Here is a 25588-nt window from a genome sequence, read left to right on the forward strand (position 1 = left end):
GCCGAGCTTCTTGGTAGTACTCGACGACAGCGAGCAGCATCGGTAGGAAAAGGTCCAGAATACAGTCTAGACTAACGTATTGCAAAAATTTACAGTCGAGTCCATTTCTGCAGGGTCCAGGCATCATCTTTGCGCTCGTGGATCAAGAATCCAACTATTACCTCGATTGCATGTAGCACGTGATGAGTCTGGAGCTTGCTCTCACGTGAGCTCTGCTTCTGATCAAACAATGCAAACATCTTCCTCTTATCGCCGTATTGTCTTCAAGCCTGATGAACAACTTACCTGCCACCCACAAGGCTTCCCCTCTGTTCAGCTAACAGTGACATTTCTTTTTCTAAAAAACAGAAACCGATGTTATTACTCCAATGTATACGCCCGTATGCTGCCAGTATTATTTTCAATCTTGCCTGCGTACAACTTTCAACGGATTAGTCTTCGTAGCTCGATGCGTCTGATATTGGTGACGTTCTATATTCTATCTCTACTGCAGTGGATCCTCGGTTTCCTTGCCTCCTCTATAATCAACACCACCTGGTTAAGAAGCTAGGGTTTCACCCCCAGCCCAAACATCCTAACACTATTCTCCCAAGCAGCCTTGGCTACTTTCTCTATTCCAATCCCCTTGAGCCCCGCAACAACCATTGCAACCCGCTCAATCGTACAGCTCTCATTCCTGCCCTTTACCATCTCCCCGGCGCGGAACTTGCCGTGTTTTCTACTTCCCGGCAGCGGTCTTGCTCCCTCTAGGTAAGGCTTGATATTCTCATCGCCTTCCAAGACCTCACACCACGGCGCATCCGTCTCAAGCTGTAGTTTCTCCAGTGGGATGGAACGGACCATGTCTAGCTGTTCTTCTGTGCGGAAGCAAACACCGTTCACACTAATGTCAAATCCGAGGGCAGTAAGCTCGAGCATTTCTTCTTTCGTCCCGGCAAAGGAGTGCACCAGGCCACGGCGTGGGAGGTCGGGGAGGAAGGGCTTGATGACAGAGATGAAATCCGCGCAGGACTCTCGTACGTGTAGAAACAGTGGCAGTTGCAGCTCAATTGCAATAGCGAGCTGCTCTTGAAAGGCACGTTGCTGTGTAGTTTTGTCTGAACGAGTGAGGTACTCATAATCGAGACCTATCTCGCCAAAGGCCACAAGAGGTGACCCGGTTTCAGCTGTCTGCTCAGCAAGGAGTGATTTGGCAAGCTCTCGTAATTCCTGGAGATATTCTCTGCCATCATTGTTGTTGGCATTGGGCTCTCCAGTTTCTGAGGCCTCGGGAGAGGCATATATCTCTGCCGCATGGTATGGATGCACGCCGAGTGTCATGGTGCATGTCTCTGGAAATTGGCGGACAATTTTAATGTTTTCATGTGCAAGAGGTAGGGACATGGTCGTTAGCATGAGCTTCTCGCAGCCATATTCCTTCGCGCGTTGTATAACATGCGCAATGTCCGGGTCGTGGTAGGCCTTGCCACGGTAGGTGCCTTGAAATTGGTCTGCAGTGAATGTGACGGCAACCTGTGAGATTGTCAGTGGGGTTTCCGACGAGGCTGTTTACGCAGATGAATACGCACATCAGTATAACGGATAGTTGACTTTGTTGGCTCTGTCATTGTGTGTATTTTATTGCAGATACGTTGTTGTAGAGGCAAGAAGGAAGCGCGGTGTTGGAGTCATTTTCAGTGCCGAGTCCGCACCAGTCTGGCTTCCTCTCCACCGGTCAACATGGGGTTAGGGTTACTACAATCATTGATAATCTCGCATCCAGTCTGCGATTCGGTATGTACAGCTGATAGGCCCGCTTATTATAATATTTTCCTAGTTGCGCAGCCCGCCATTGCCGGCTGGGTTTTGTTGCCCTTGAGACATGGAAACATCGAAGGGCAACAAATATATATTTTAGGGCAGCGGTTGTTGACGGGTACGGGTAGCAAACGGACACGGCTGCAGCGGATTTAATGGTTGGGTATTGCTTCAGGCAGCCGGAGATAGCCCACCCGTGTAGTCTAGGTACGCTCCCCAGTCCCCAGCCTAACAATTCCAAGTTCAGGTCAACCATGACGAGGTTCGGGGCAAAAGCAGGAAATGCGCAGGACGCAAGGTGGATGCCGAGGCAGAAGCCGGACCCATACGAGATGCCATACCAACACTGCAGCTAGATGAATTTTGAAGAACCGATCCTCGATGAACATCAACCACAACTAAACAAAGATCTGGCAATGATGTTCAAAGATCTCAAAGACAGGCCCAACGGCGTACTATAGAAGGCGATCGCAGTGGTTGTCTTGGCGGGGACAACGCAAGCGTCGAATCCGATCTAGAGATGGCGGAACGGCGGTGGTTGCCCCGAGTGACGCGCGCCGTAAATAATTACCTTCATCCATTCCATTCTACTCCCCACGAGACCATAGTTATCTATCTCCACCAGATCCAGCTGCGTCGTGCTGTTTCTCCCTCACTATTGCTCCAGATGCGACTGGAGCCTGTTTCAACCGTTTTGTTCTCCGTTTACTTGAACACCTCTGCGTCCTTTAGCGTTTGCTATTCTTTATACTGGGCTGTCACGTTCTGTCTCACAACCACCAAATGAGCAAAGGCTGGCCAAAGCTCAACAAAAATATCGAATCTAATAAATATGCCGGGGACCGTTGCTGATGGGCCTACAGTGGCCATGTCCTGTAAGATACTTTCGGTCGGTTACTAGGTGTCTGGTCATTAACGCTTGGGGTAGTTGCCAACAATTTTTGGGGAAAGGACGATGCAGGTGTTACGCCCATGCTGGAGCGCATGCATGCTTCAAAAACTTCTTGCGACGAACTGAAGACGTTTTATAATAGTCTGTTCCCCGCAGCATGCCCCAGCTGCTTGTGTTGTGCTGACAGCTTTTAGTCCGCGCCGCAATTGAAGATGAATACGCACGGAAGCTCCTAACACTATGCCGCAAGCCCCTGGGAGCTAACGAGACGGGATCGCTTCGAACGTCATTTGACACTGTCCGAGGAGAAACTGAAGCTATAGCGAAAGCTCACGCGGCAATAGCAGGGCAAATGAAACGAGAACTAGAGGAACCGCTGCTTGCCTTTGCAGGAGGAAACAAGGAGCGACGAAAGATTATTCAAAACGGAATTGAACGCATACATAAGACGAAGATGCAACAGACACAAACAGTGAACAAGGTAAGCATACAGGACAGGTGCAACCGAGCAACCAGTCTGACTGACTGGGCTAGACTCGGGATCGTTACGAACAGGACTGCTTGAGAATAAAAGGTTATCTCGCCCAAGGCCATATGGTGATGGGTCACGAGGAGCGGAAGAACAAGGCGAAGCTTGAGAAAACCCAAATTCAGCTTGCGTCCAGCAGCAGCGAATACGATGCCGCCATCAAAGTACTTGCGGACACAACTACTCGATGGAACAAAGAGTGGAAGTCTGCTTGCGATGTGAGCTTGTCTAGGAAACCTCGAGATCGACGAAAAAGGCTAACAAGAATATAGAAATTCCAGGATCTTGAAGAAGAGCGCATTGATTTTACCAAGAGCAGTCTTTGGACATATGCCAATATCGCTTCAACAGTGTGCGTAAGCGATGATGCCGTAAGTTGACTCCAGGCCTTGCGAATTGGGCTGTTCCTGGAATCCTTGAGATTACGCTAATTGAACTAGTCTTGTGAAAAAATCCGTCTCTCATTGGAGACCTGTGAGGTCGAAAAAGACATCGTCAACTTCATCAAAGAAAGAGGTACAGGGCAGGAGATTCCCGATGCTCCAAAATTCATCAACTTCTCCCGCGGCGACGTGAACGATGCAAGCTCTGATGTATCTGAAGAGGAGGGCTATTCAGTCGCCCAGTTCCAGCGGACTATCAACCCGGCATTCCGCAGTTCGTCGCCCCAGCCATCGACTTATGAATCTCACCATGAGCCGGAGCCGGTGCCTGCACCTGTGATGCCCGCTCAAACTGAGCCTCCCATGTCATCCAGCAGAGAGCCCACGGTCACGCCGCAAAAGCCAACGCAGCCTCCGATGCAGCCTATGCATCCTAAGCAGCAACAGCCACCCCCGCTAGATCTCCGCCGTGGAGGCCAGCTCCCGCCAAACTATGACCCTAACCAGCATGGTGAAATTGCGGCCATACCTCATAATGCGTACCCAGCGGATGGCATGACAATGTTTTGCCGAACCGGTCCTCCATCCGAACGCAGCTCAGGGTCAGCCAGTGGCTACCGTCCATCCAGTCGCGACTCCCAGAGCGAGCTCTCTAATGTAACTTCGATGTCTAGCCAGGAGCCTATTAGCGCAAGGCAATCACCAACAAAGCCAACAAATGGCGTTGCCCTTCCTGGTTTGGGTGGTGGCGATACACCACCTGTTCAGAAGAAGAAATTCTTCAGTAACAGCCCTTTCCGACGCAAGAGCCGTCACGATAAAGATCGTAACCCGGGTTCTTCCCAGCTTCCCACTCGCAGGACATGGGATTCGCCATCCAAGCAAACCAGTCCTATCAAAGCACCAACTCCACAAAAGCCCCAACAGCTTCCGCCGCTGTCCACGGCAGCGGATACTATGCAACGATCTGCCAGCCCTGAGCCTGTTGATCCCAGGGCCAACTTCCAGTTGAACGTGGGCAACAACGTCTTTGACGTTGCTTCTCCGGATAAGAAGAAGTCCCAAAGTGGAGCCCAGCCCGCAAAGGATGGCGAAGATCCTATTGCGCGCGCTTTGGCGGACCTGAAAGTGTCAGGTGGGAAGCCATCAGCAACCCGAGTTTCCGCTGATAGGTATCACGGTATAGCCACGCCGGCCCCTTCGACTACTGGAGCAAATGCGCCCCCTGCGTATAACGACCCGTCGGTGAAACGTCTTGGTGCTCCTCAGCCGGCGTTTACCTCTAAGCAGATGCAGAAGACCACAGAGGCATATACAGGAAAGACGCAGAGCATGCTCCGCGGCCGGGTGAACCCTGCCCCGATATCGACCCGCAGCCCTAGGCAGTCACAGGAAGTCCCTCGAGCCACGTCGCCCATCGCTCCTAGGCGAAATGCAAGCCCTCAACCTCCTGTCCAACTCCCAGCTCAGCCTCAAGTCCAGCCTCAAGCTCAGCCACCCCGCGGAGGATCCCGTATGAGTCAGTACAGTCGGGCTGCAAGCCCTAACCCAGGCGGTTATCCGACGAGCAGCGTAAAGAGCCGCTACAGCCAGTCTCCAACCGTTGGCACTCCGCCGCAGCGTCCGAGTGACCCATACTCTCCGCATGATTTCGCCAAGCGGAGTTCCACAAGTGCTGCACCATCACCAACTACAGCTGCAGCTCCTGGTTCCCCTAATGAGTTTGCCAAACGGGCCTCTCAAACATCCGCCCGTGCTGTATCCCCCCAGCCCCAGTTCCGCCAGCAGAGCTCTGTTCCTCGCGCTGTCTCGCCCAACGATTTTGCCAAGCGTTCATCCCAAAACTCCGTGCCTAGGGCTGTTTCACCGCAGCCTGCATTCCGGCAGCAAGCTCGGCCTTCAAGTGCCGGCGGCATGGAGTTGCAGCTTTCCCAACCGGATATGTACGCCGGCAGCGATGGCGGGTTTAGCTCCCCGCAACGAGCATCCTCCAGGCGACCAATGTCCTACTACGAGGGAGAAAGCCAGCGGAGTCGGTCTAGGAGTAGGTCTATGGCAGTTGCTGACCCCGGGCAGCAATTCAGCCGTGATGGACGTCCCATCTTACACTTCGGTACGTATCTACCCTTATCCTTTTTAGAAACTGCATTACTAATCTTTCTGATCTATTTAGCTCGCGCATTATACAGTTATTCCGCTGCCATCCCTGAAGAGCTTGGCTTCACGAAGGGTGATGTTCTCTCCGTCATCAGGCTCCAGGACGATGGATGGTGGGAAGCTGAGGTTACCACGACCCGCATGAGAACGGGCTTGGTGCCGAGCAACTATCTCCAGATCATCTAGATAGAGTCACGGCCGCAACCACGACCTATGCCGCCACCACCCCGTCCGACTAGGCCAGCCATATTATGACACCTCTATGGCTATCGAGTCTCGATGAGGATTTCATTTTTGTTTCCCCAAGTTTCCCTTGCTCATGCTTTTATGATGTAGATACCTTGATGTATATGCCCCTTTCCCTATTCCTTCTTTCTTACTTCTTTATACCAACCAGTTCTGGTGACGTTCGCTTGGCCTATCTTGAAGAACCGATTCGCCTGTCGCTACCGGCACTAATTTGCTATCTACCTTACTTCTCCCTTCTACAGCAAGTTCTCGTTTTGATGTTTGGCTTGCTCTTTATTTTGATTTATGATGATTTCATGTGCTATTTGTGATAATGCCCTTCAGAATGACACTTATTAAACCCCCTCTTTGACGCCTTTAGAAAATCGCCTCCATCTGATGCTCGGGTATCTTGTAGAAAAAAAGTAGCAACTAAAAAATTGAGAAGAATGTAAACGCTTTGAGCCCGTCAGGCCAGGCCTTTCGGTCGTCTTTGAATGAACCAGCGCCGGCGCAAGCCCTATCAAGACCCGTTCCTAGACGATGTAAGGAGTTCTAGGCTTGTTAGCCTAACTCTCTCGACATTCGACCCTCATAGAATAGCAAGTAACAGGCCCCTCACACATCATACCACCCTCTAGCCAGCCCCTTCTCCTCACTCACTCAGCAGGCGCACTTGGCTCGCCTGGTGATGAGGATGGGAAAGAGAGAGAGAGAGAAAACAACCAAACCAGGCCATCGCACCAAGTACCGCAATCTCTTATTGTCCGACCAAATCCTTGCGCGTTCGCAGTAAATATCAGTCAGCCCTCCCGCACCCAGAAACCATACACTTAAACCCGCACGGCGAATCCAGAGGCCGCGGGACTCTTGATATGCAGTAGGGCTCGGTCCTGGCGTCGAAACCTGTTCGTTGAATCATATCTTCGCGGTCCTCGGTGTACTCCTCTTCTCGCTCCTCGAAGATGACCTCGACGGTGCCTTTCCTCGCTACCTTGTACGATCCATGAGTGGTGGTTGTAGTGCTTGACTGCTTCATGATCTGAATTTGACCTTGACTCTGTGTTTGATTCTGGCTCTGGCTCTGGCTCTTGCTTTCCGATGACCTCTTGGTATGCGGCTCTTGACCCTGCATGCAGACACTCTTCTTGCATTTCGCCTTCTCCTTTGTAGCAAAGGCGCAAGTCGTGGGTGATGTGTCCGGCGACGGCGTTGCACCCTTTGCCAAGTGGCACACCATCTGTACGTGGTCGTTGATATGGCCGCAGGTGTTGATAACTCGCTGAACATAGCACATTTTGCAGGGTTGTGAGTGTCTCGAGGGGTTTGTCCGATGCGGGTTGCGCGGTTGAATTCGAACTGGAGGATGAACGTAGGTAGGTAAATAGGTAGGTTTATGCTGTTCGCGAGTGCTGGTCGAGTGGTGAATAAGATAGGTATGGCTGTGGAAGTGAAGTTGTCGAAGTGACTAGAGTCTGGTTGGGAACTGCGTGGAGTGAGTCAACAAATGGGATGATGGACGTTGGCAATTGTAGGAAATGACAGTAATGCAAGCGCAAAGCCTGCAAGAGGTAGAGGAAAAAGAGAATTAGCTCTACGGCTGCGGTTGTGTTCCTGCTGCTGCCGCAGTGTATAGGCACACCTAAAGTTGCGAAAAATTTCCAAAAACGTTTGAACAAGGATAGCGAGCGCTTAGCGTATTATACTTATTACCTTGATGTTTGAGCAAAGAAGATATAAAACAGTCATTATCTGTGCATGAAGCATAAGGCTTTGTCTAGGTAACTATATACAAGACATAAGTTCGTTCATTAGGGCATGCCAACAAAGCTCACAAATCAAAGCAACTGTCAAAGACACAAACACGTATATGCGCTGAGTGCAGCGCCCCAGTCTGACATGACATAAATAGATACAGAAAAATACAAAGGGAAGGTGCAACCAACAATGTACAATGGGCTTTAGGTTAGTGTAGTTCGTATCCGTATCTGTATTGGCATCAAGACAAAGAAGGACCGCAGCATCGGGCAGTACTAAGAGAGATCTATTATTCGTTATCGACGAAAGAGTTTGCGAGTCGGCCAAAGAAGGGGACTTCAAAGTGTTCCAGGGTGTCGACTATGGCATTGTTAGCGATATTTGGCAAGAAGTGATGGTGAAGCTTCTTACCATCACGGTAGGCTTTTAGACTGAGGAAACCGATTAATGCGAGGTCGCCAATGAACATTAGCCACGATAGAAAGCTGGACCATGAGAATATGAGATGTAGGATCTGCAGCGCATTAGTCTGATAGATTGGGTGATCGATAAATAGGAGCATGCACTTACAAAAATGGCAGTAAATAGCATGCTCGATTGCCATGCATGAAATCTACCAAGCAAGTCAGGAAGTGGGAATAGAACGGAATCCCATAGATACATACCGAACATAATCGCTCTTGTGCTCTAGCAGAAGCAGAAAGACACCACCCGCTGGAGGCAGAAGAAGATACGCCAGCATAGCTTCAACGTCCACGCGGATGGGCAGACTGGTCTCGAAAGCACCGAGATTCCACCTTCCACCTTCCACATCCCCGCGGTTATATCCCGTGTTCCCATGTCCAGAGGTGTTTATGTGTCCATTGTTCGCGAACTGGCTCGGAGATGGCAGGCCGCCAGCGGAAGCGAAGCCCGGGATCGGGGGCGAGTTGTGAGGTGATCGGACAATGGGGGACTTGGAGCGGTTCTCGAGGGTCGGCGAGAACGCACGCTCTACCTCGGGCGATTCGTCCTGGTAGGGAGCGAAGTTCATTGTGAGGTGATGGGGGCTATCGCGTGATTTGTGTTTCGCAGCTTGCTCGAAGCTATACAAGGTGCTTATCGGAGATAGTACGCGTCAGGCGGTGGTGGCTTGGCGCCTGAGGCAGAAATATACTTGGATCGTTGACGTTTACCACTACGCTGTGTTGTTTCCTCAGGTAATAGAATATGAGTATCATGTTGCGTCGTGATTCGATTGAGCCTCGTTGTTTACATTCGACGTGTAGATAACCAGTTTATTGTCTTGTACCCCGACCACGCGTCGTTCCGGTCCCCCGCGCGATCCCACTGACGGGTCGCCGAGTAGTCGTCGTGGACGATTTTGTTCCGGCCGTAGTCCTTGTTCCGCTCGTACTGCTTGATGATACACTTGGTGTTCTTCCTAGTCCGCTGCGTACTCTTCCCCGAGATACGACCCGCGTGCCTCTGGTGCCTGTTGACGCTGCCCTCTTCCTCTCAACCTCCTCGGCTTTCCGTGCCGCCGCTTCTCTCTGTTCCTCAAGTTCTCTCTCTCGTCTTTCAGCTTCTTGTTGCCTAAGGAATTCTTCATTTTCGACGTCCGCCGCGTCTTGAGTCGCGCCTTGCCACTGAGGGTTCAGGATGACTCGCTGGTTATGTTCCGTTTGAGATAGAATGCGCGTCCAGGTGTTGAGTAAAGTAGAGGCAGAGTCGACGGTCCGCGAAACAGTCTAGTTCATGGTCAATTGATAAATTCTCAAGCGACGAGACATTATGTTGACGTACCTCCATATTGCCCCTGGCCTTGTCAAGACTACCCAGTAGATTCTCTATGACATTGTTGATATTGCGCACTGTCTGCAGTTCGTGTTGGAGAGCGGCCTCATGAGCCTCTTCACGGTCGAAAAGTGTTTCTTCATCGCGGTCGGCCTGCGGTGGTGGTGATGAACTTTCGTGTTTGATCGGGGGCTGGCGCGACTTTTTCTTTCCGCGTTTCGACGGCGAGTCCCAGAGGTCTTCGGTATCTTCGTCGGAGAGCTCCAGGCGGTCCATCTGCTCTGCGGTACTGTAGTGGGACATTGTGTTGGAGCAATGTGTTGGAGTGACGTGTGTAAGTGGATAGTGTAAACAGAGGGGCAGAAGTTTGATAGAAGATTGAGGCTAGAGTAGGTACCTGAGAGTGGGGCATTCCACAAGGCGTTGGGCCTGGGTTACTGGCGACTGGCGACTACTGGCGGCTAATTAATTGTGTGGCTGGTGAGTTCTGCATTCCATCTCACCTCCAGCCCACCCACACCACTCCCTTCTTTGTTGCTATCCTCCTGCATCTCTCCCTTCTTCCCACCTTCCACCACATCTTATCGCTCATTCTCATCTCTATCGATCTACCCACCTGGTGGTCTTTGGTCTATTCACTCTCTGCGTCTCCTTGGCCTGTGTTTATCCCATTGGACCTCTTTGGCCTACGGTCGGCTTTGGTGTAATCGCGTCAATCTCCCTTGATTACCTGGGACGTGTCAAGGCCTTCAGCAGTTCGCATACCCTGTAAAGTTCGCGCATTTCGACTTCTTGGATCTAACTTTCACTTGTACCGGACGCGACGAATTGCTTTTGCGCAAATTGACCTCATTCACCATGGCGACTACTCCACCGCCGCCGTCTTTTCTACGAATGCCTCCTACTCCTCGACATGGTGCTGGATATGAACAATATGAACCCTACTCCACGCGTCATTCGGCTCGACTAGCTAGTCAGCGCCCTTCTACAGAATCCCGATCGACGCCCCCGCCTGCTTTTCCAATTTCCCAAGGACGAGGAGCCGCCAGAAGCACGAAGAAGCAGAAGACAGCTGATACGGAAACCCTCTCACCTCCAGGCTCGCCTGTGAGCTCACCTCGGAAGAAGATGTCGGGCCGGGGTGTTGTAACACAAAGAGATGATGCAGAGTCCTCTAACACCGCCAAACCCGCTTCTGGTCTATTCAGATCCACATTGACCGAAGGAATGCTTCCGACACCAGCTAAAACACCTCGCAAGAAGCAAGTTGACAATGCTGGCTCAACGGCACGGGTGCTGTTCCCTCAGCCTGCCCTGAAGAAAAAGAAGAAGCAAACGGGCTTCTCTTTGGACAGCTTCAACGATGACCCTTCGCAAGGAGATTCGATTCAGATCTACACCGATTCCCGCGACCGGATTCCTGAGGTCGACGAAAGCGAAGAGAACCCATTCTACCAGAAACCACCCAGCAACACAAATTCTCGTACGACCAGACGCAAAACAAGAAGCCGCGATAAGGAAGTCGACGAGGCACTCAAGCGCGAGGATGGCATGGTCTACGTCTTGTAAGTCTTACCAAACATTTGAAAGTGTACTTGATGCTAACTTATTACAGCCGAGGGAAAAAGATGTTCCGCAAGTTCAGCGATGAAGTTGACTTCGACGAGGAGGAGGACGATGATGACGACCTGGGCTTACTAACTTCCCGCCCAGATCTGCTAGATTCGGCGATCCTGGAGAACAGCCGACAATCCCTAAGTCGCTCGTCGATTAAGCCGCGTGTACTTTTCCCTATTGCTCGCGACACCGAAGCTCAAGAGAACGACGACGTCGACGAGGAAGCCGCCACGGACATCGAGGACCATGTCCTTGACGATGTTGACGCTGCGGAAGATCAAGAACATGTCGACATCCACGCCGAGGAGCAACCAGTCGCCCCGCCGCCCAATGCCGACACCGGGACTCCTCAATCACCCGGAGCGTCGATACGATCTCTACGACCACGGGCCAAGCGAGAGCTTGAAGTTGGGCAAACTCCAACTGGTCCTCAAGCCAAGAAAAAGATCAGCCCGTTCGACGGCTGGCTCCGAAAGAAACAGACGCCGGCAGTCACATCTTCCAAGGCCAAAAAGCGAGACGCAGAAGCCGTAGGTAGCCCTAGCGGTCCCAGCGGTCCAGCCCCCAAGAAGACCAGAGGAACTCGGGCCACCGCTTCTTCATCGTGACATGACCTTGATCACTTTGCTGGAGTTTTATCAGAGAAAGCTTATCCTTTGTTTGCGATACCATGGCGGGAGTTTGCGGGACTTTACGACTCTCCATTTTCTACTTTCTCATTCTTCATGATGCTATCATTCTGGGTTGCATTTATCATGGCCTCTAATGCATCTGGCTTCCTTCGATTCTTTTATATTCCTGCGATTGCGCCGCGTTACTTCGATTAGTATAAGGATTGCATTGTTTGTTTTGTGTTTCATCGAGCGAAATTGAGATTGAAACTGGGATAGGGGCTGGGACAGGGAATCGGAATCACGGGATCATGTTGTGCTTTACTGTTGTTGTTTTTGCGAGGTCGTACTTTCCGCTCATAGCGTCTCGTGTCATTAGGTAGACATCTCAAATCAATGGATAAGACTGTCAATACGATAACCACTCTTGTGCTTTGCTGTAATTCTATATATACCACGTCCGCTCTCACCTACGAGCCACTATCGGTCTTGCTGATAGCAACGAGTGCCAATATGCACATCATCCACGGCCTCCGGGGTGCCTTATCAAAAGCTCAGTCGAAGCCAACGCCTGAAGCATCCAATGCAACTCATGAGAAGTGAAACCGGAAGGAGCAATTGCCTTGGTGTCCATCGCACCTTCCTTTGCTGTGACCCCCACCCGAGGCTACGTGGTAACTTCAGGAAGGAGCGATCATGGTCCCGTCAGAAGGCGCGGCTTCTCTAACATACAAGACAGAAGGAGCGATGGGCCGTTGCGCCTGCCTTGCCTATACATCGCCAAGGGGACGGATGTGGTCTATGTATAAGTAATGAGTGCATCATGATTCAATTTTAATAAGCAGGTAACAGTCTACCAGAGACAACCCAATCCTTTACCTAGTCCAGCTACGGTGAGAATTTAAAGTAGAAGGGAAACAACCAAAGATCAAGCAGTGAGCCTTTCCAGCTATATGACAGGACTCTGGCTGGGAAAACAAGTACAAAACATGCATTGCCAGCAACTCCAACAATATTTCATTTCTTTTTGGAAGTTCGTAGCGTCATAAGTGTGAGTATAAGTGTTTATTTCCTCGTGCGATGCAATTTTCCTATTACCCTAGCTATCTGATGCAGTAGCTGGTGTACAAGCTCTATTCTCATGAGCGGTTCGTTCAGTCATGACTGTTCTGATAGTAGTATTTTATTTGGATCGAATGAGCGAATAGCGTCAAGGACGGTTGATTATAAGTGATATTGTTTGTGAGTTATAAGTAGTGAAGGGCCGTTTTGGTGTACTGGGTATCTTATTGCGCCGATATAAAAGTGTCCATGAGTAAGGGAGTGGGTGATGAAGGGTTAGACAATCTCAAGCTCGTCATCATCATCAAAGTCGTTTGTCTGGAGTGAAGCATTCGTATTGCCTCCAAGGCTATCCCTTCCAGCTTCCTTGATGCCCTTTGATGTCATAAAGCGCGTTTTCTTAACACCGTTTCCATGCGGTCTATCACCGTCGTGCGTGCGCTTCTTAGGGCTAAGTCTAATGGCCTCTGCGCGTTTGAAGTTCATACCGAGATGCTTATCGCTGACAAGTTTCGGATCGCTGGAGTTTGTTCTCCTATGCCCGGGGGCTCGAGATGCTGGGTTATTGGTGGTAGGCGCGTTTTCGTTATTTTGAGCTCGAAGATAATCTCCAGCAACTCCGCCACCACGCGAAGAGGTGATCATTTGCGTGATTTCCTTTTCCCTTTTCTGCTCGACGAGGCGGCGGCGGAAGCGCTCTTCCTTGTTCTCGTGGCCACGGCCCATTCTACCAGCCGCTATAAAGGGGTCGTCTACATCTGCATCAATGAGACTAGCTGCAGACTGGCCGGGGTGCAGATGCTGGAAAGAATTGCCACCATTGCTTCTCGATTTGGCGCTCGGTGCCACATAGAATAAAGACTGGGTTCCGTGATCGTATTGCGCACCATCTGCTCTAAGTAATCCGTTGGGTTTCTTCTGAGTCGACCGCTTACCGTTGTAGAAACCTGTGCGTGATCCAGAGCGTCCCCCAGGTCCTAGTATACCGGTGCCATTGTTCACTCCCATTCGACCTGCCTGAGCACGGCGCACTTGGAGATCGACGTGGAAGTCACAAAACTCGGTCTTTCGGCCGTCCACCCATGATTGGCAAGTTTTACCGTCTTTCCTCACAGCTTTGCAATAGCCAATGTCTCGTGCAGAGCCAACTTCCAGGACTTTATCGTCAGAAGATGAAAGACTGAGACTGAATCGATTAGTGTCTATTTTATCTTTAGGCGGCGGGAGTATGGTAGGATTCAATATGGCGACTAGAGTGCCTTCCGAGAGTCTATAGTATCGCGGGAACGCAGTGTCAAACAGGAAAAAGTCGATGGTCCATTTCAGGTCAGTGAGAGTGATGACCATATACTGGTTTCTGTTGTTCAGCCCATCGTCAAATGGATCGGTCTCTTGCGCAGTGACGTTTTTGGCCTCTTTGACTTGTTTGGGGTCTGATTTTGAGGCGACAATGCCGAACACAACAAAGTCCTCCTCTATCTCATCCGGAAGCTCGAAGGGTGGACCCTTGATCAATCGTAGAAGGTCTGGTATGCGAAGAACTTTCTTGCCTTCGAGTGTCCGGGTCAAAAACGTATGTGGTAGGATTCGGTTTGACAGGTGAAGCGAGGAAAAAGGCTCAAACTTTGACGCATCAGGCGCCTTTTCCAGCGCTTTCTCGGCGTCATTAGAGGCATCATCGGCGAAGCTGTTTTGTCGGGAGTTTCCAGGTTGGGAAGAGAAGGATTGCGCTTCCGACTTCTGGTTGCGCCGATGTAAAAATGACTTTGATTCGCTTTCTTCGGTCCTTTGCAGACTAGGCGTCGTCTGGCTTCTCTTCAAAGACGGCTTGAGATTGTTGGCCGACCTCAAAATATCCTCTCGGCTAAAACTTCCAGCCTGCCGGCTTCTCGATTGTGACTTGGATGGGGAAGTAGGTCTTCTTTCAGCAGCAGCAGCTCTAAATGCTTCCATCTCGGTCTTGTCGTACTGGAAAGATGCAGAGCTTCGTTTTGCTTGTATTTGCTGCGCTCGTACGTCTCGGTCTCTGAAGTTTTTCTCGGCTGCACGACCCTCGGCCATCCGTTCGCTGAAGCTTTTAGGTCGCCTCTCCTCAACTGAATGTGACACCGGTGCCAGCATATTCCGGGACTGAGAAATAGGACCATCTCGACTGCCTAGTCTGCTGGTAGGCCGCGCATCAGATCCTCTTGAGCTTGGTGGGCGTCTCAGTGAAACCTCACTGCCCTTAAGGCCTTTATCGATACCCAGCCTGTACCTCCCAGGGGATGTCGGTTCCAGCGGCGGTCCGAGGCGCCTAGTTGGTGACAATGGTACTTGGACATTATCTGCGTGCTCTTGGCTGCGAATCTCGCGCGAGGCCCTGTTCCTGAATGATTGATCCTGACTGTTCGATGAGAAGCTCACCGCAGACGCTGGCCGGGTAAGTGCGTCGGCGCCCGCATGTCGATCTGGATTCGGTGTGCCATTCTTCCCTCGGTTCTTCTGAAGCTGCTTGAGCTTGAGGCGCGCCTGGATAGCAGCAAGCTTTAGTTGTAACGTTTCTTCATCCTCTTCTGTGTCGCCTTCTTCGTCATCCTCCAGTCCGTCACTCAGTAGCTGCGTCGCTTTTGAGCGAAAATTCGGGGTTGTAGCGGAGTGTCTCAAAGGCGATGCGAGGTCTGATCGGTTGCGCTGCATCTCTTCATATCTGCGTCGTCCGCTAGGAGAGCTGAGTAGAGCTTCCCGCGGAGACTTGGGTGGCCACGAGGTCTCGACCACTATTTGAGCAATTCCGTGTTAGTCAATTTTGTTGGTATAGCCTCGGAAGTCGAAACTCACTGTTGGCCAGGGAAACCTCCACTTTCTATTCAATAAACGAGTGTAATAGATAAGCGGCACAATAATCACTGTGTCACTACTCTTTTTCTCCCTCTATTCGGCGTCTTGATGGCGTCCTCGCCATATCCAGATTGCAGGGATGCGGGGAAAGAACGTTGTGGGAAGCGCGTAAAAGAGCGAAACACTGCGATTCTGGCAGGGACGGCGATCCCACGAGGCCCAAAGCCACTCGAGGTCGACAGACAGTAAGCAGTCTTGATCTCAGGCCGCAAGCATGGATATTTGAAAGTGAGGCAGATGGAGCATTGATCAATCTGATCAATAAAGTGACGGAGGCTTGGCGTTGATCTGCCGCCGACGCGCGCGTGTCACGTCTGAAATAATGAAGGAGCAGAGACGCGTCTTCCCTTCTAGGCCTGCGCAGGACCCCTTGAGCCAACACGAGACAAGCACCTGTGGTCCTGAGCAAAAAGACTACTACAACTTTACAGGCGCCAATTCTGAACATATTTCACAATGCCGCGAACACGATCCGCCCCTCCGCCAAAACAATCGTCCTCTTCGGAGCAAAAACCCCAGTCTGAAGCCTCGAAGACCCCCGTGAAGCCCAGCAAGTCATTTATCCTTCCTTCCTCCGCCAGTGCAGATGCCAGATTCGTCACCTTGCCAAACCCGCGAACGGGAGATTCCACACGCTACTTCTTTTGTCCAAAACTTGGGGTATACGAGTTTACAGTTGTCGCGTCGCAATTCCCGCGGAGCACTCTCTACACCTCTACTAGTGGCGAAAGCGAAGATACGAAATCACACGGATCAATCTCGAAGACGGCAGAACTACTAGTCGCAACGCCAATTGATATTCTGTTCTTTGCGATTCCCTTGCTCACATCTTCGCGCTCTTCAAACGAGGGCAAGAGACTTTTCCAGCCATTGGACGATATCATTGACTCGCACGATGAATTGCCCAAGCATATCCGAACCATCCTATACAATGAAGCCTTCAGGGAGACACTGCTTCGTCGAGTCGAGGCCGTATGCGACTCGGTTGAAGCGGGCGATGAGAAGATGTTCCGAGTCAGCGTAGCGAAGCTCGTAAAGGAGTTGCTCACAAAGGCAGAGCGGATGGCCGCTAACGGTCTGCCGAAGAGTCTGGAGGAACGATTTGTAAAACAAACCCTAGCTGTACCATTGGTATCCGTTGCCAGGACCGACATCGCCACGTCCTCGACGACGCCCAGGGAGGAAGAGACTGGAACTGAATCTCAAGAAAACAAGGACACACAATCTACTGCAGGAACTACATCCGCCGACTCCATATCAGGAACATCAACACCTGCGCCCGATACGCCTCTTACGCCAGCAGGGGATGAGCTTCTGGATCAAACTTGCCCAGAACCAATTGTTCGACTTCAAAGACTGTCCACTGCTCTGACGTTCCTCAAGACATCCTATGTCCCCGCAGATGTCTGCACAAAAATCGACGAGCTGCTCGCCGCACCGGAAAGTCCCATTGACTTTCAGCCTTTGCAAGCCCACCTCAAACATCTTGCTGATCTGCGCGCCGAAGCACTCGCGTCTCGGTCCCTAGGCGACTTTAGCCGCAAGCGCAACGCAGAAGACGAGGATGTTGCCGAGTCGCGAGCAGAGAAAAAGCGCCGCATGGAAGAGGAGGAAAAGAAGAAGAAAGCCGGCGAGTCAAGGGGCGTCAGGGAATTGAAGAAAGTCAATACCACTGGCATGAAGAAGATGAGTGACTTCTTTGGCAAGGCGGCTGCTAAGAAGAAATCGTGAACTATTATACAGTGTTTCTTCTGTATGAACCAATTGGATCTGCGCGCGTTTTAAAGCGCGCCGGAACCTGCACCCAGTGCCCTTCAAGCACTGAAGGCAGGACGTGACCTAATAAGTCAGAGCAACGCCGCGGACACATCGTTGCAGCACAACGTACTCCTGGTATGTGGGCTGCGCAATGGTGGCCATACGTCAGATACGCCAGGGATCTGGGCCCAACAAGACCCATCTTCACAGATCTATTTGTGCTTGACAGCACGGGCTGCCCGTGTGGTCAATGAGAGATACCCAAATATACTGGAGTTGGGGATATTTCTGAGGGATTAAGGAGCATTGCTTGGGTCATTATGTGATTGGAAACTACATAGCGAGTTAGACAAGATGTCCTGGTTATATCAATTTTCCTCCGCCTCAATTTAGACCTGCACTTGGTCAATCGCGGCACCCGTAATCCTATCGACATGTTAGCATCACTCTCATTCTGGTTCAAGATGATCGCCACATGAGAGTAGACATACATAAACGACCCATTAGAGGGCTTGGAGATGACCATCGCCTCCTTGAGCTTCTCCTCACTGATATCCGGGAAGTACTTGAGGTAGTACTGCTCCTTCAATGCCTTTGTCACAGCCTCGACCTTGGACTGCGGGAGCATATGCACCGTACATCCACCCCAGCCTGCACCCGTCAACCGACTTCCCCACGTACCCGCCTTGCGCGCAATCGCACAGATCTCGTCAACCTGAGGAGCAGAGCACTCGTAGACCTCGCGGCAGGAAGCCTGCGACTCATTGAGCAGTTGGCCGAGGTAGTGGATCTTTGAGTCGTCGAGTGTTTTGGCGTGCGCGAGGCAAGCCTTGAAGTCTAGTACGCGGCGAGCTTCCTTGAAGCAGTGCAGTGCGCGCTGGCGGAGGAGGAAACGCTCTGCTTGCACGGGGAAGGAAGAGAGATACTTGGCTTCGAGGTCAGAGACGGAGATGCCCAAGAGCTGGGCGATTTCGTCGCGTGTGTAGCCCTGTTCCTGGGTGAGGAGGTCCTGAGTAGCCTGGATGACGGAATCAATTTGGTATTCGAGCGGGTCGCCGAGGCGGCCTTCTTTGCGCATGAGCTCGTTGTGGAAGGTGCGGAGACTGTAGCCTAATGAGCTGTTGTCCTTGGGGAGGGTCAGGTCGTTGGCTTTGGCGAGGACGACGGCGGCCAGGGTGCACTCTGCTACGCGGAGGTTGTAGTGGCGGGGAGCAGTCTCGGCTTTATTGGATGTGACGAAACTCTGGGCCATGAGGAAGGTGATTTCTTCGGAGGCTTTGGGTATGGGGACGTGCTGGGCTGAGAAGTTGGGGAAGAATTGAGTGTAGAGGAGGTAACCGCGGCGGGAGAAGATGGAGGCGGCTTGGTCCATGCTGTATAAAAAGGTGCTATTAGCAGGTATTTCAATAGATGAAAGAACGCGCAACTTACCCTCCAGAGTAGACACCGACAGCACGCTCAGAGACAACGGCTAGGTCCAAAAGGTCCTGCTTGGAGACATCGTGGTTGTTGGCCTTCATGACGGCGAGTGCACTGGAGCAGACGAAAGCTGCACTGCTGGAGATACCACCACCAGGAGGTACATTTCCGTCGACCAACACTTCCATGCTAGCTGGAGCAAAGGAGCCGCTCTTGCGCAGGACCTTGAGTGCACCCACCAAGCCCGCCTTGAAGTAGTTCACCCATTCGTGTTTCTTGGGGTCAATTTCCACGTCCGTGTCGTGAGGTACAGCGAACTCGCGCGTCGGAAATTTGTCCGGAACGACATTTGCAATCTTCACGGTAGAGTCTGAGCCAGAAGAGGGGACGACCTTGACGGCGATGATAACGTCGACGCTCACAGCTGTCGGAAGGACGTCGTACAAATTGTAGTCGATGTGCTCTCCGATGATGTTAACGCGGCCAGGACTGCGGGCGACGAAATCGGGACGGTGGTTGTATTGCTTGTAGAACTGAGAAACGAGGCCGTTGAAGCGCTTCAGGTGCTCGGGGGAGGCAGAGGTGGCCGAAGCAATGTCAGTGGCATAGACCTCAGCGATGGACTCAGTTTGCGGCACAAGTTCCTGCGGGGTCGACATGGCGGGGTAAGAAGGACCAGGGTCTGCGACTGGAAAGAGGAAATAGTGAGATACTTGGGAGATAGAACTATTGTACAAGTGAGAAAGAGAATAATAGTTATAGGACAAAAGAAGCGAAGAATGAAAAAGGTTCCTGTGATCTCATCGAGGGGTACCAGGGCAGATGTAGCGTGGTTAAATTGACTGTTGGTTATTATTGCGGGGACTGTCTGGTGCTCTCGCGGCGGGATGAACTTCCCACTGCTACCGTAGTACTCCGTCCGACCCCATATTCAAGGCAATGTTCACGGTCCGAGTGCCATAATTGTCCCGGCTTGACTCGGCATTATTGATTCCGGTAAAAGATCTTTGATAGTGGCTGTGTTGATCCAAGGCGCTGGGGGGTAATTACCCGATATCTCGCAGCTGTTTGGCTTATATACCTCTAGCCCACCGACGATCATACAATTCTACCCTCTTAGTGTTGTTCTAGCCTATAGCAGGAGCCGTTAAATTATGTCGTGCTCCTACGGCAGAACATGGCTCTTGACTCATATTTGAACCACCAGTTTCTCAATTGCTCAAGGCATCAAGGTAAGCGTGGCTGCGGTGCGCTTGGATCAGTCTCGAGTATGGCAAGTTAGGCGGAGCTTCCGGGGACCCAGCGCAATCATACCACACAATGTGGTTCAGCTGCAAAGACAATATCTGGGGTAATGATCAAGATTTGACACCACTCGATTGGCGCCAGACGTTGACAAGGATTCCGACCATGTGAAAGACCAATGAGCCTAGGAAAACCGTTTAGTGCACAGGCCAATTCTTGGTGTGATGTGAATGCCTAGAAAATCAGGTGTTGAAAACTCGCCATGCGGCCGATGATCGGAGCGGTGGCAACGCGGGGTCCAATCAGAGGCAGCACATTATTCGACCCAAAATGTGGCTAGGCCGAGCTCGGCTAGCGTGGCTGAACGGGCGGCCGAGTCGGGGAGTGAGTCTTCGAGCGTCCACGACTCCGGAGTTCAGTCACTTTTCCTCCGCCGGCCTTAAGGGACTTTGAAGGTTACTCACTCCTGCATTCGACTCATTTTTTTCTTGACTCTCCCCTCTTCCTCACCTGGCCTGGTAGCCATCTTTGCAACGATGATGCCTTTAAGACCATCAAAAAGTGCCTTGCGCACTCTGCACTACCAGAGATACATTGCCTCTGGCAGAAGAAGCTTCGCTACTTCTGCTGCGGTCTCGACGCCCCACCGCTTGTCCTCCCAGAAGCGCGACCAGAGCACAGCGACGGCTACGGCTTCGTGAGTATTCCATTGGTTATATTTGTTCTGGATTTTCATCATGGTACAATTGGCCTTATTAACTGTCTTATTGTAGAACTACCAGACCTAGACCCAGCCCTGCCTTCAACCAAGAACCTAGCCGCAATGAAGTCTCGCCTCTCCAGAACCGACAGCTCCCCGAGCTCGATGACTCGTATGCCACCCACAACACATTGTTTAACATGTTGCAATTGAGCTAACTGGCTTTTGTGGTAGTTTCGTCGGCCTCAGCGGTGGTGAGATTTTCCACGAAATGATGCTGCGCCTGGGTGTGAAGCACGTTTGTGAGTCATGAGTCCTGTTCTCTTACAAGGCAAATCTTTGTGTTGACTGTATTTCAATATAGTTGGCTACCCTGGAGGTGCCATTCTGCCCGTCTTCGACGCCATCTACAACTCCAAGCACTTCGACTTCATCCTGCCGCGTCATGAACAAGGTGCTGGTCACATGGCCGAGGGTTATGCCCGTGCTTCAGGACTTCCTGGTGTTGTCCTCGTCACATCCGGCCCTGGTGCTACCAATGTGATTACCCCAATGCAGGATGCTCTCTCTGATGGTACTCCCATGGTCGTCTTCTGTGGTCAGGTCGTTACCACCTCCATCGGTACCGACTCTTTCCAGGAAGCCGATGTGGTTGGTATTTCCAGAGCCTGCACCAAGTGGAACGTTATGGTCAAGTCCGTTGCCGAACTCCCCCGCCGCATCCAAGAGGCTTTCGAAATCGCAACCAGCGGCCGTCCCGGTCCCGTCCTCGTCGATCTGCCCAAAGATATTACCGCCGGTATCCTCCGTAAACCCATCCCTATGCAGAGCACCCTTCCTTCTCGCCCCAGTGCCGCGACCATTGCAGCCAAGGAATTGAGCGAGAAGCAGCTCCAGAGCACAATCAACCGTGTCGCTCGTCTTGTCAACGTCGCCCAGAAGCCCGTTCTCTACGTTGGTCAGGGTATCCTCGCCCAGCCCAACGGCCCCGAGCTTCTCAAGGAGCTTTCCGAAAAGGCACAGATTCCCGTGACGACCACTTTGCAGGGTCTCGGTGGTTATGACGAGCTGGACCCCAAGTCTCTGCACATGCTTGGTATGCACGGTTCCGCCTACGCCAACCTGGCCATGCAGGAAGCGGATTTGATCATTGCCATTGGCGCTCGTTTCGATGATCGTGTGACTGGCAGCATCGCCAAGTTCGCTCCCCAGGCCAAGCTTGCCGCCTCTGAGAACCGTGGTGGTATCGTCCACTTTGAGATCATGCCCAAGAACATCAATAAGGTCGTGCAGGCCAACGAGGCCGTTGAGGGTGACTGCGCTGAGAACATCCGCCACCTTCTCCCCCTTATCAACGCTGTCCCTGACCGCCCCGAGTGGTTTGCTCAGATCAACGACTGGAAGTCCCGATTCCCTCTCTCCCTCTACGAGCAGCAGACTCCCGAAGGCCCTATTAAGCCCCAGGCTTTGATTGAGAAGCTCAGTGATCTCACTGCTCACATGAAGGACCGCACCATCATCACTACTGGTGTTGGTCAGCACCAAATGTGGGCTGCCCAGCACTTCCGCTGGCGCCGTCCCCGCTCCATGATCACTTCTGGTGGTCTGGGTACTATGGGATACGGTCTACCTGCTGCTATTGGTGCCAAGGTCGCCCGCCCTGATTGCCTCGTCATTGACATTGACGGTGACGCATCCTTCAACATGACTCTCACCGAGCTTACCACCGCCGCTCAATTCAACATTGGTATTAAGGTCCTCCTCCTCAACAACGAAGAGCAGGGCATGGTTACCCAATGGCAGAACTTGTTCTACGAGGACCGCTACTCTCACACTCACCAGAAGAACCCTGACTTTGTGCGCCTTGCCGAGTCTATGGGTGTTTCTGCTCAGCGTTGTACATCGCCTTCTGATGTGGAGGCTAAGCTCAAGTGGCTGATTGAAAGCGATGGCCCTGCCTTGCTTGAGGTGTTCACTGACCGTAAGGTGCCTGTGTTGCCCATGGTTCCTGGTGGCAGCGGTCTGCATGAGTTCCTCGTCTTCGATGCTGGTAAGTCTACTGATGTATTTCAAATGAACCGTCGCTAATATTATTTCTTAACAGCCAAGGACAAAGAGCGAAGGGCTCTGATGAAGAAGAGAAACCCCAACTTTGCCTAGACCAATCCACCGGCGCCTATCACGATTTCCCTAGCCCGTCTTTGGGTCATTCTCAATTTCAAAAGTGACCAGCGATCATTTTGTTGATACCTTTTTTCACGGCGTTTTGGCGGCTTTCAGAGGCTCACCAGCGGGGCCTGGCATCGTTCTCTGAACGCCAGTGGAGATGCAGCTGCTAGTGTTTAGCGGCCTCCGCGGACTCCTGAGGCCTTGCGCTGCAGGTCTTGACCCGACGTCTATGTGGGTGCAACGGTCAAAGGTGGTCGTGCTCAGGTCAATCGACTTGTCCGTGAGCTTCCACTCGGCGCCCCGCGGTTTTCGAAGTCTGAATCTTTTTGATTCCTATATGTTCCGAATCTTTCGCATCTGCATGTTGATTGCGCTTCGGCCGCCGAAAAGTTTGCCTCGGTTCCGCCTTGTATATAATTGATGGTTTTGTGATGTAGGATTTGCTGCGTGAACGCATATTGGAAATTAAAAGGCATTAATGGACTTCAAAGTACATCTCAAAACATAGACTGTAAAGACACTAGCACCTGTTTGCCCTGACTTGTATTACCAAGTACATATGATGCTCATTTGGTCGCAAACACGCCATCGCCCCGCGACTCACGTGACGCTGCCGTGAAAGCCGCTGTTCGCAACCGACGAGCTGCAAGGTGACTCAGTTCAGCAACTGACTACCCAGCCGCCTGAGTTTCGCAGACTCGAAGCCCTTGAGTTAAGGCAGTGCTTCGCGCAATTTGCTGTGGTTCATAGTTTAGGCGCGAATCCCGATCATTTATCGTCCCCTCACCGTCGCTTTCGCCTCCAATCTTATTCCGTCATTGCCTGAATCGCCCTCACCTCGGGATACATGAGGCAGCAGAACTTTTCGTCCTAAGCATAATGCTACGATATTTTACCCTTTTTTGAAACCAGAATTAACTACACTGATTGTTTTGAAACCCTTCTACCCTCATTATGGCGTCACTTCCGAATTTCTCGGCTTTCGCAAGGCCGCGGTCTTCTGACACTTCTCCGCCCGCCTCCTCGTCACAGTCCAACCAGCAGCAGAACGCTCAGGAACCATTAAACGATCTGTCGGAAGAAAGTGAAACTGTGTTTCTGAACAAGTCTTTAGCGGATGACGATGGAAAGGAGTCAAAGGACGAAGTAGAGATCATCACGCGGCCCGCGAACCCACCCATCATCCCCGATGAACCCCGGAAATGCTGGATTTGTTACACCGATGAGACGGAGGATACCCCACTGAACTCTGAATGGCGATCACCTTGTCCATGTTCTTTAACAGCCCACGAAGCATGTTTACTTGACTGGCTCGCCGATCTCGAGAATCCGCGCGCTCGGAAACGCAATGGCTACAATGCGAAGATGCAATGCCCGCAGTGCAAGACGGAGATTGTCGTTACTCGACCACGGAGCTATATTGTGGACGTTGTAAGGCTGGTGGAACGAGTAGCCGGTCGAATGGTGGTCCCGGGGATGGTCTTTACCCTGGCGGGCACTGTCTGGGCTGGCTGCTGTGCGCACGGTGTGTATACGATGTACTTTGTCTTTGGGACAGACGAGGCGAAGCACATCCTGGAACAAGCGGCAGACGGCACTTGGAACTCTGGTCTGAACCTTGGGCTACCTCTCATTCCCATTGTTTTGATCCTCTCTCGTACCCGCTACGCCGAAGGTCTCCTCCCTGCCATTCCCATTCTCTTCTTTATGACACACCCTGCGCAGGAGGTCGAACTGGACTTGTGGCCACCTAGTGTGTCCGTGACATTCGCATCTCTCCCATACTTCAAAAGCCTTTACTGCGCTGTCTACGAAAGACTATTTGGTAAGTGGGAGCGGAGGTGGATCGCCGAAGTACAGCCACGTCAATCCGATGTGAACGAATTCGACGATAATGCTCCACCTGAGCATCCAGAACCAGAGGCCGTCCAGGCAGACGATGGACAGATTCTGATGGAGTTTGATCTGGAATTCCAAGTTGGAATGGGCGACAACGCAGAACCACAGGAAGTGCTTGGGCAGGGCCAAGAACAACAAGGAGAGAACCAGCAAAACCAACAAAACCAGGGCGTGGGAGTCAATGGCCAGAACCTCATCCACGAAACAAGCAGCCTTGCGGATATTCTCCTTGGAGCGCTCGCATTCCCCGCCATTTCAGCCACCATGGGAGGGCTTCTCAAATACGTCCTGCCAAGATCATGGACAACAGCATCGGCGTTGGAACGAGGGCGGCCAGGCCTGCTACAGAGTAAATGGGGTCGAAGCGTGATTGGAGGCTGCGTCTTTGTCCTGCTAAAGGATGCTTTGGTGCTTTACTGCCGGTGGAAGCTCGCTCAGACGCACCGGCGTCGCAAGGTAATCGATTTCGACAAGTCGAAGAAAAACCGGGTTTCTTCTCATTGACGAGTTTCTCCGATGTGATTTCCACTCTTCATGAACCGTGATGATGCATTCTAGGCGTTTGGGCGTTGGACTAATTTTTATGGGGCTTCTTGATGAAACCAGACTCCCTTTGATGACAAGTGTACAATCAAGCAGATACTTTGGCAATGATTATTTATTCTCTTACATTGTAAAGTTCAGGTTGTGTTCTGTAGAACTAGAAGC

The 25588-nt window shown here is 51.7% G+C and overlaps 10 protein-coding genes across 10 annotated transcripts; 5 read left to right on the plus strand and 5 right to left on the minus strand.

Moving 5' to 3' along the window:
- Nucleotides 1-546: 546 nt before the first annotated feature.
- On the minus strand, nt 547-1607 carry BDV14DRAFT_195978 (TatD family hydrolase; the record flags this gene model as incomplete). The annotated part of the gene is made up of 2 exons (XM_073772346.1): nt 547-1512; nt 1569-1607. The coding sequence occupies 2 exons, from the start codon at nt 1605-1607 to the stop codon at nt 547-549; spliced, it is 1005 nt and encodes a 334-aa protein (XP_073632690.1).
- Nucleotides 1608-2387: 780 nt separating this feature from the next.
- Nucleotides 2388-6356, plus strand: BDV14DRAFT_86854 (formin-binding protein HOF1). Its single transcript, XM_073777737.1, has 7 exons — nt 2388-2672; nt 2726-2830; nt 2884-3170; nt 3224-3436; nt 3491-3589; nt 3659-5714; nt 5775-6356. The coding sequence occupies exons 1-7, from the start codon at nt 2630-2632 to the stop codon at nt 5942-5944; spliced, it is 2973 nt and encodes a 990-aa protein (XP_073632691.1). The 5' UTR covers nt 2388-2629; the 3' UTR covers nt 5945-6356.
- A 429-nt stretch (nt 6357-6785) lies between these two features.
- On the minus strand, nt 6786-7283 carry BDV14DRAFT_195980 (uncharacterized protein; the record flags this gene model as incomplete). The annotated part of the gene is made up of 1 exon (XM_073772347.1): nt 6786-7283. The coding sequence occupies one exon, from the start codon at nt 7281-7283 to the stop codon at nt 6786-6788; it is 498 nt and encodes a 165-aa protein (XP_073632692.1).
- A 505-nt stretch (nt 7284-7788) lies between these two features.
- Nucleotides 7789-8818, minus strand: BDV14DRAFT_86861 (DUF4870 domain-containing protein). The gene is made up of 4 exons (XM_073777738.1): nt 8410-8818; nt 8315-8357; nt 8156-8258; nt 7789-8104 (listed from the first exon to the last, which is right to left on the minus strand). The coding sequence occupies exons 1-4, from the start codon at nt 8775-8777 to the stop codon at nt 8034-8036; spliced, it is 585 nt and encodes a 194-aa protein (XP_073632693.1). The 5' UTR covers nt 8778-8818; the 3' UTR covers nt 7789-8033.
- Nucleotides 8819-8863: 45 nt separating this feature from the next.
- On the minus strand, nt 8864-9910 carry BDV14DRAFT_165134 (DASH complex subunit DUO1). Its single transcript, XM_073767300.1, has 2 exons — nt 9530-9910; nt 8864-9474 (listed from the first exon to the last, which is right to left on the minus strand). Exons 1-2 carry the CDS (start codon nt 9821-9823, stop codon nt 9022-9024), a joined length of 747 nt encoding a protein of 248 aa, XP_073632694.1. The 5' UTR covers nt 9824-9910; the 3' UTR covers nt 8864-9021.
- Nucleotides 9911-10031: 121 nt separating this feature from the next.
- BDV14DRAFT_165137 (uncharacterized protein) lies at nt 10032-12171 on the plus strand. Its single transcript, XM_073767301.1, has 2 exons — nt 10032-11085; nt 11136-12171. Exons 1-2 carry the CDS (start codon nt 10379-10381, stop codon nt 11743-11745), a joined length of 1317 nt encoding a protein of 438 aa, XP_073632695.1. The 5' UTR covers nt 10032-10378; the 3' UTR covers nt 11746-12171.
- Nucleotides 12172-16058: 3887 nt separating this feature from the next.
- BDV14DRAFT_165140 (uncharacterized protein) lies at nt 16059-17747 on the plus strand. Its single transcript, XM_073767302.1, has one exon. It carries the CDS (start codon nt 16147-16149, stop codon nt 17419-17421), a length of 1275 nt encoding a protein of 424 aa, XP_073632696.1. The 5' UTR covers nt 16059-16146; the 3' UTR covers nt 17422-17747.
- On the minus strand, nt 17748-19900 carry BDV14DRAFT_165141 (galactokinase galE). The gene is made up of 3 exons (XM_073767303.1): nt 18880-19900; nt 17940-18821; nt 17748-17874 (listed from the first exon to the last, which is right to left on the minus strand). The coding sequence occupies exons 1-3, from the start codon at nt 19524-19526 to the stop codon at nt 17838-17840; spliced, it is 1566 nt and encodes a 521-aa protein (XP_073632697.1). The 5' UTR covers nt 19527-19900; the 3' UTR covers nt 17748-17837.
- A 622-nt stretch (nt 19901-20522) lies between these two features.
- BDV14DRAFT_165142 (acetolactate synthase catalytic subunit) lies at nt 20523-23568 on the plus strand. The gene is made up of 5 exons (XM_073767304.1): nt 20523-20809; nt 20886-20984; nt 21047-21114; nt 21177-22862; nt 22917-23568. Exons 1-5 carry the CDS (start codon nt 20649-20651, stop codon nt 22970-22972), a joined length of 2070 nt encoding a protein of 689 aa, XP_073632698.1. The 5' UTR covers nt 20523-20648; the 3' UTR covers nt 22973-23568.
- On the plus strand, nt 23563-25547 carry BDV14DRAFT_165144 (RING finger domain protein). The gene has a single exon (XM_073767305.1). It carries the CDS (start codon nt 23936-23938, stop codon nt 25382-25384), a length of 1449 nt encoding a protein of 482 aa, XP_073632699.1. The 5' UTR covers nt 23563-23935; the 3' UTR covers nt 25385-25547.
- Nucleotides 25548-25588: the final 41 nt, after the last annotated feature.

Source organism: Aspergillus stella-maris, assembly GCF_047715825.1.
Source record: "Aspergillus stella-maris strain CBS 113639 unplaced genomic scaffold BDV14scaffold_4, whole genome shotgun sequence".
Classification (NCBI taxonomy): domain Eukaryota; kingdom Fungi; phylum Ascomycota; class Eurotiomycetes; order Eurotiales; family Aspergillaceae; genus Aspergillus; species Aspergillus stella-maris.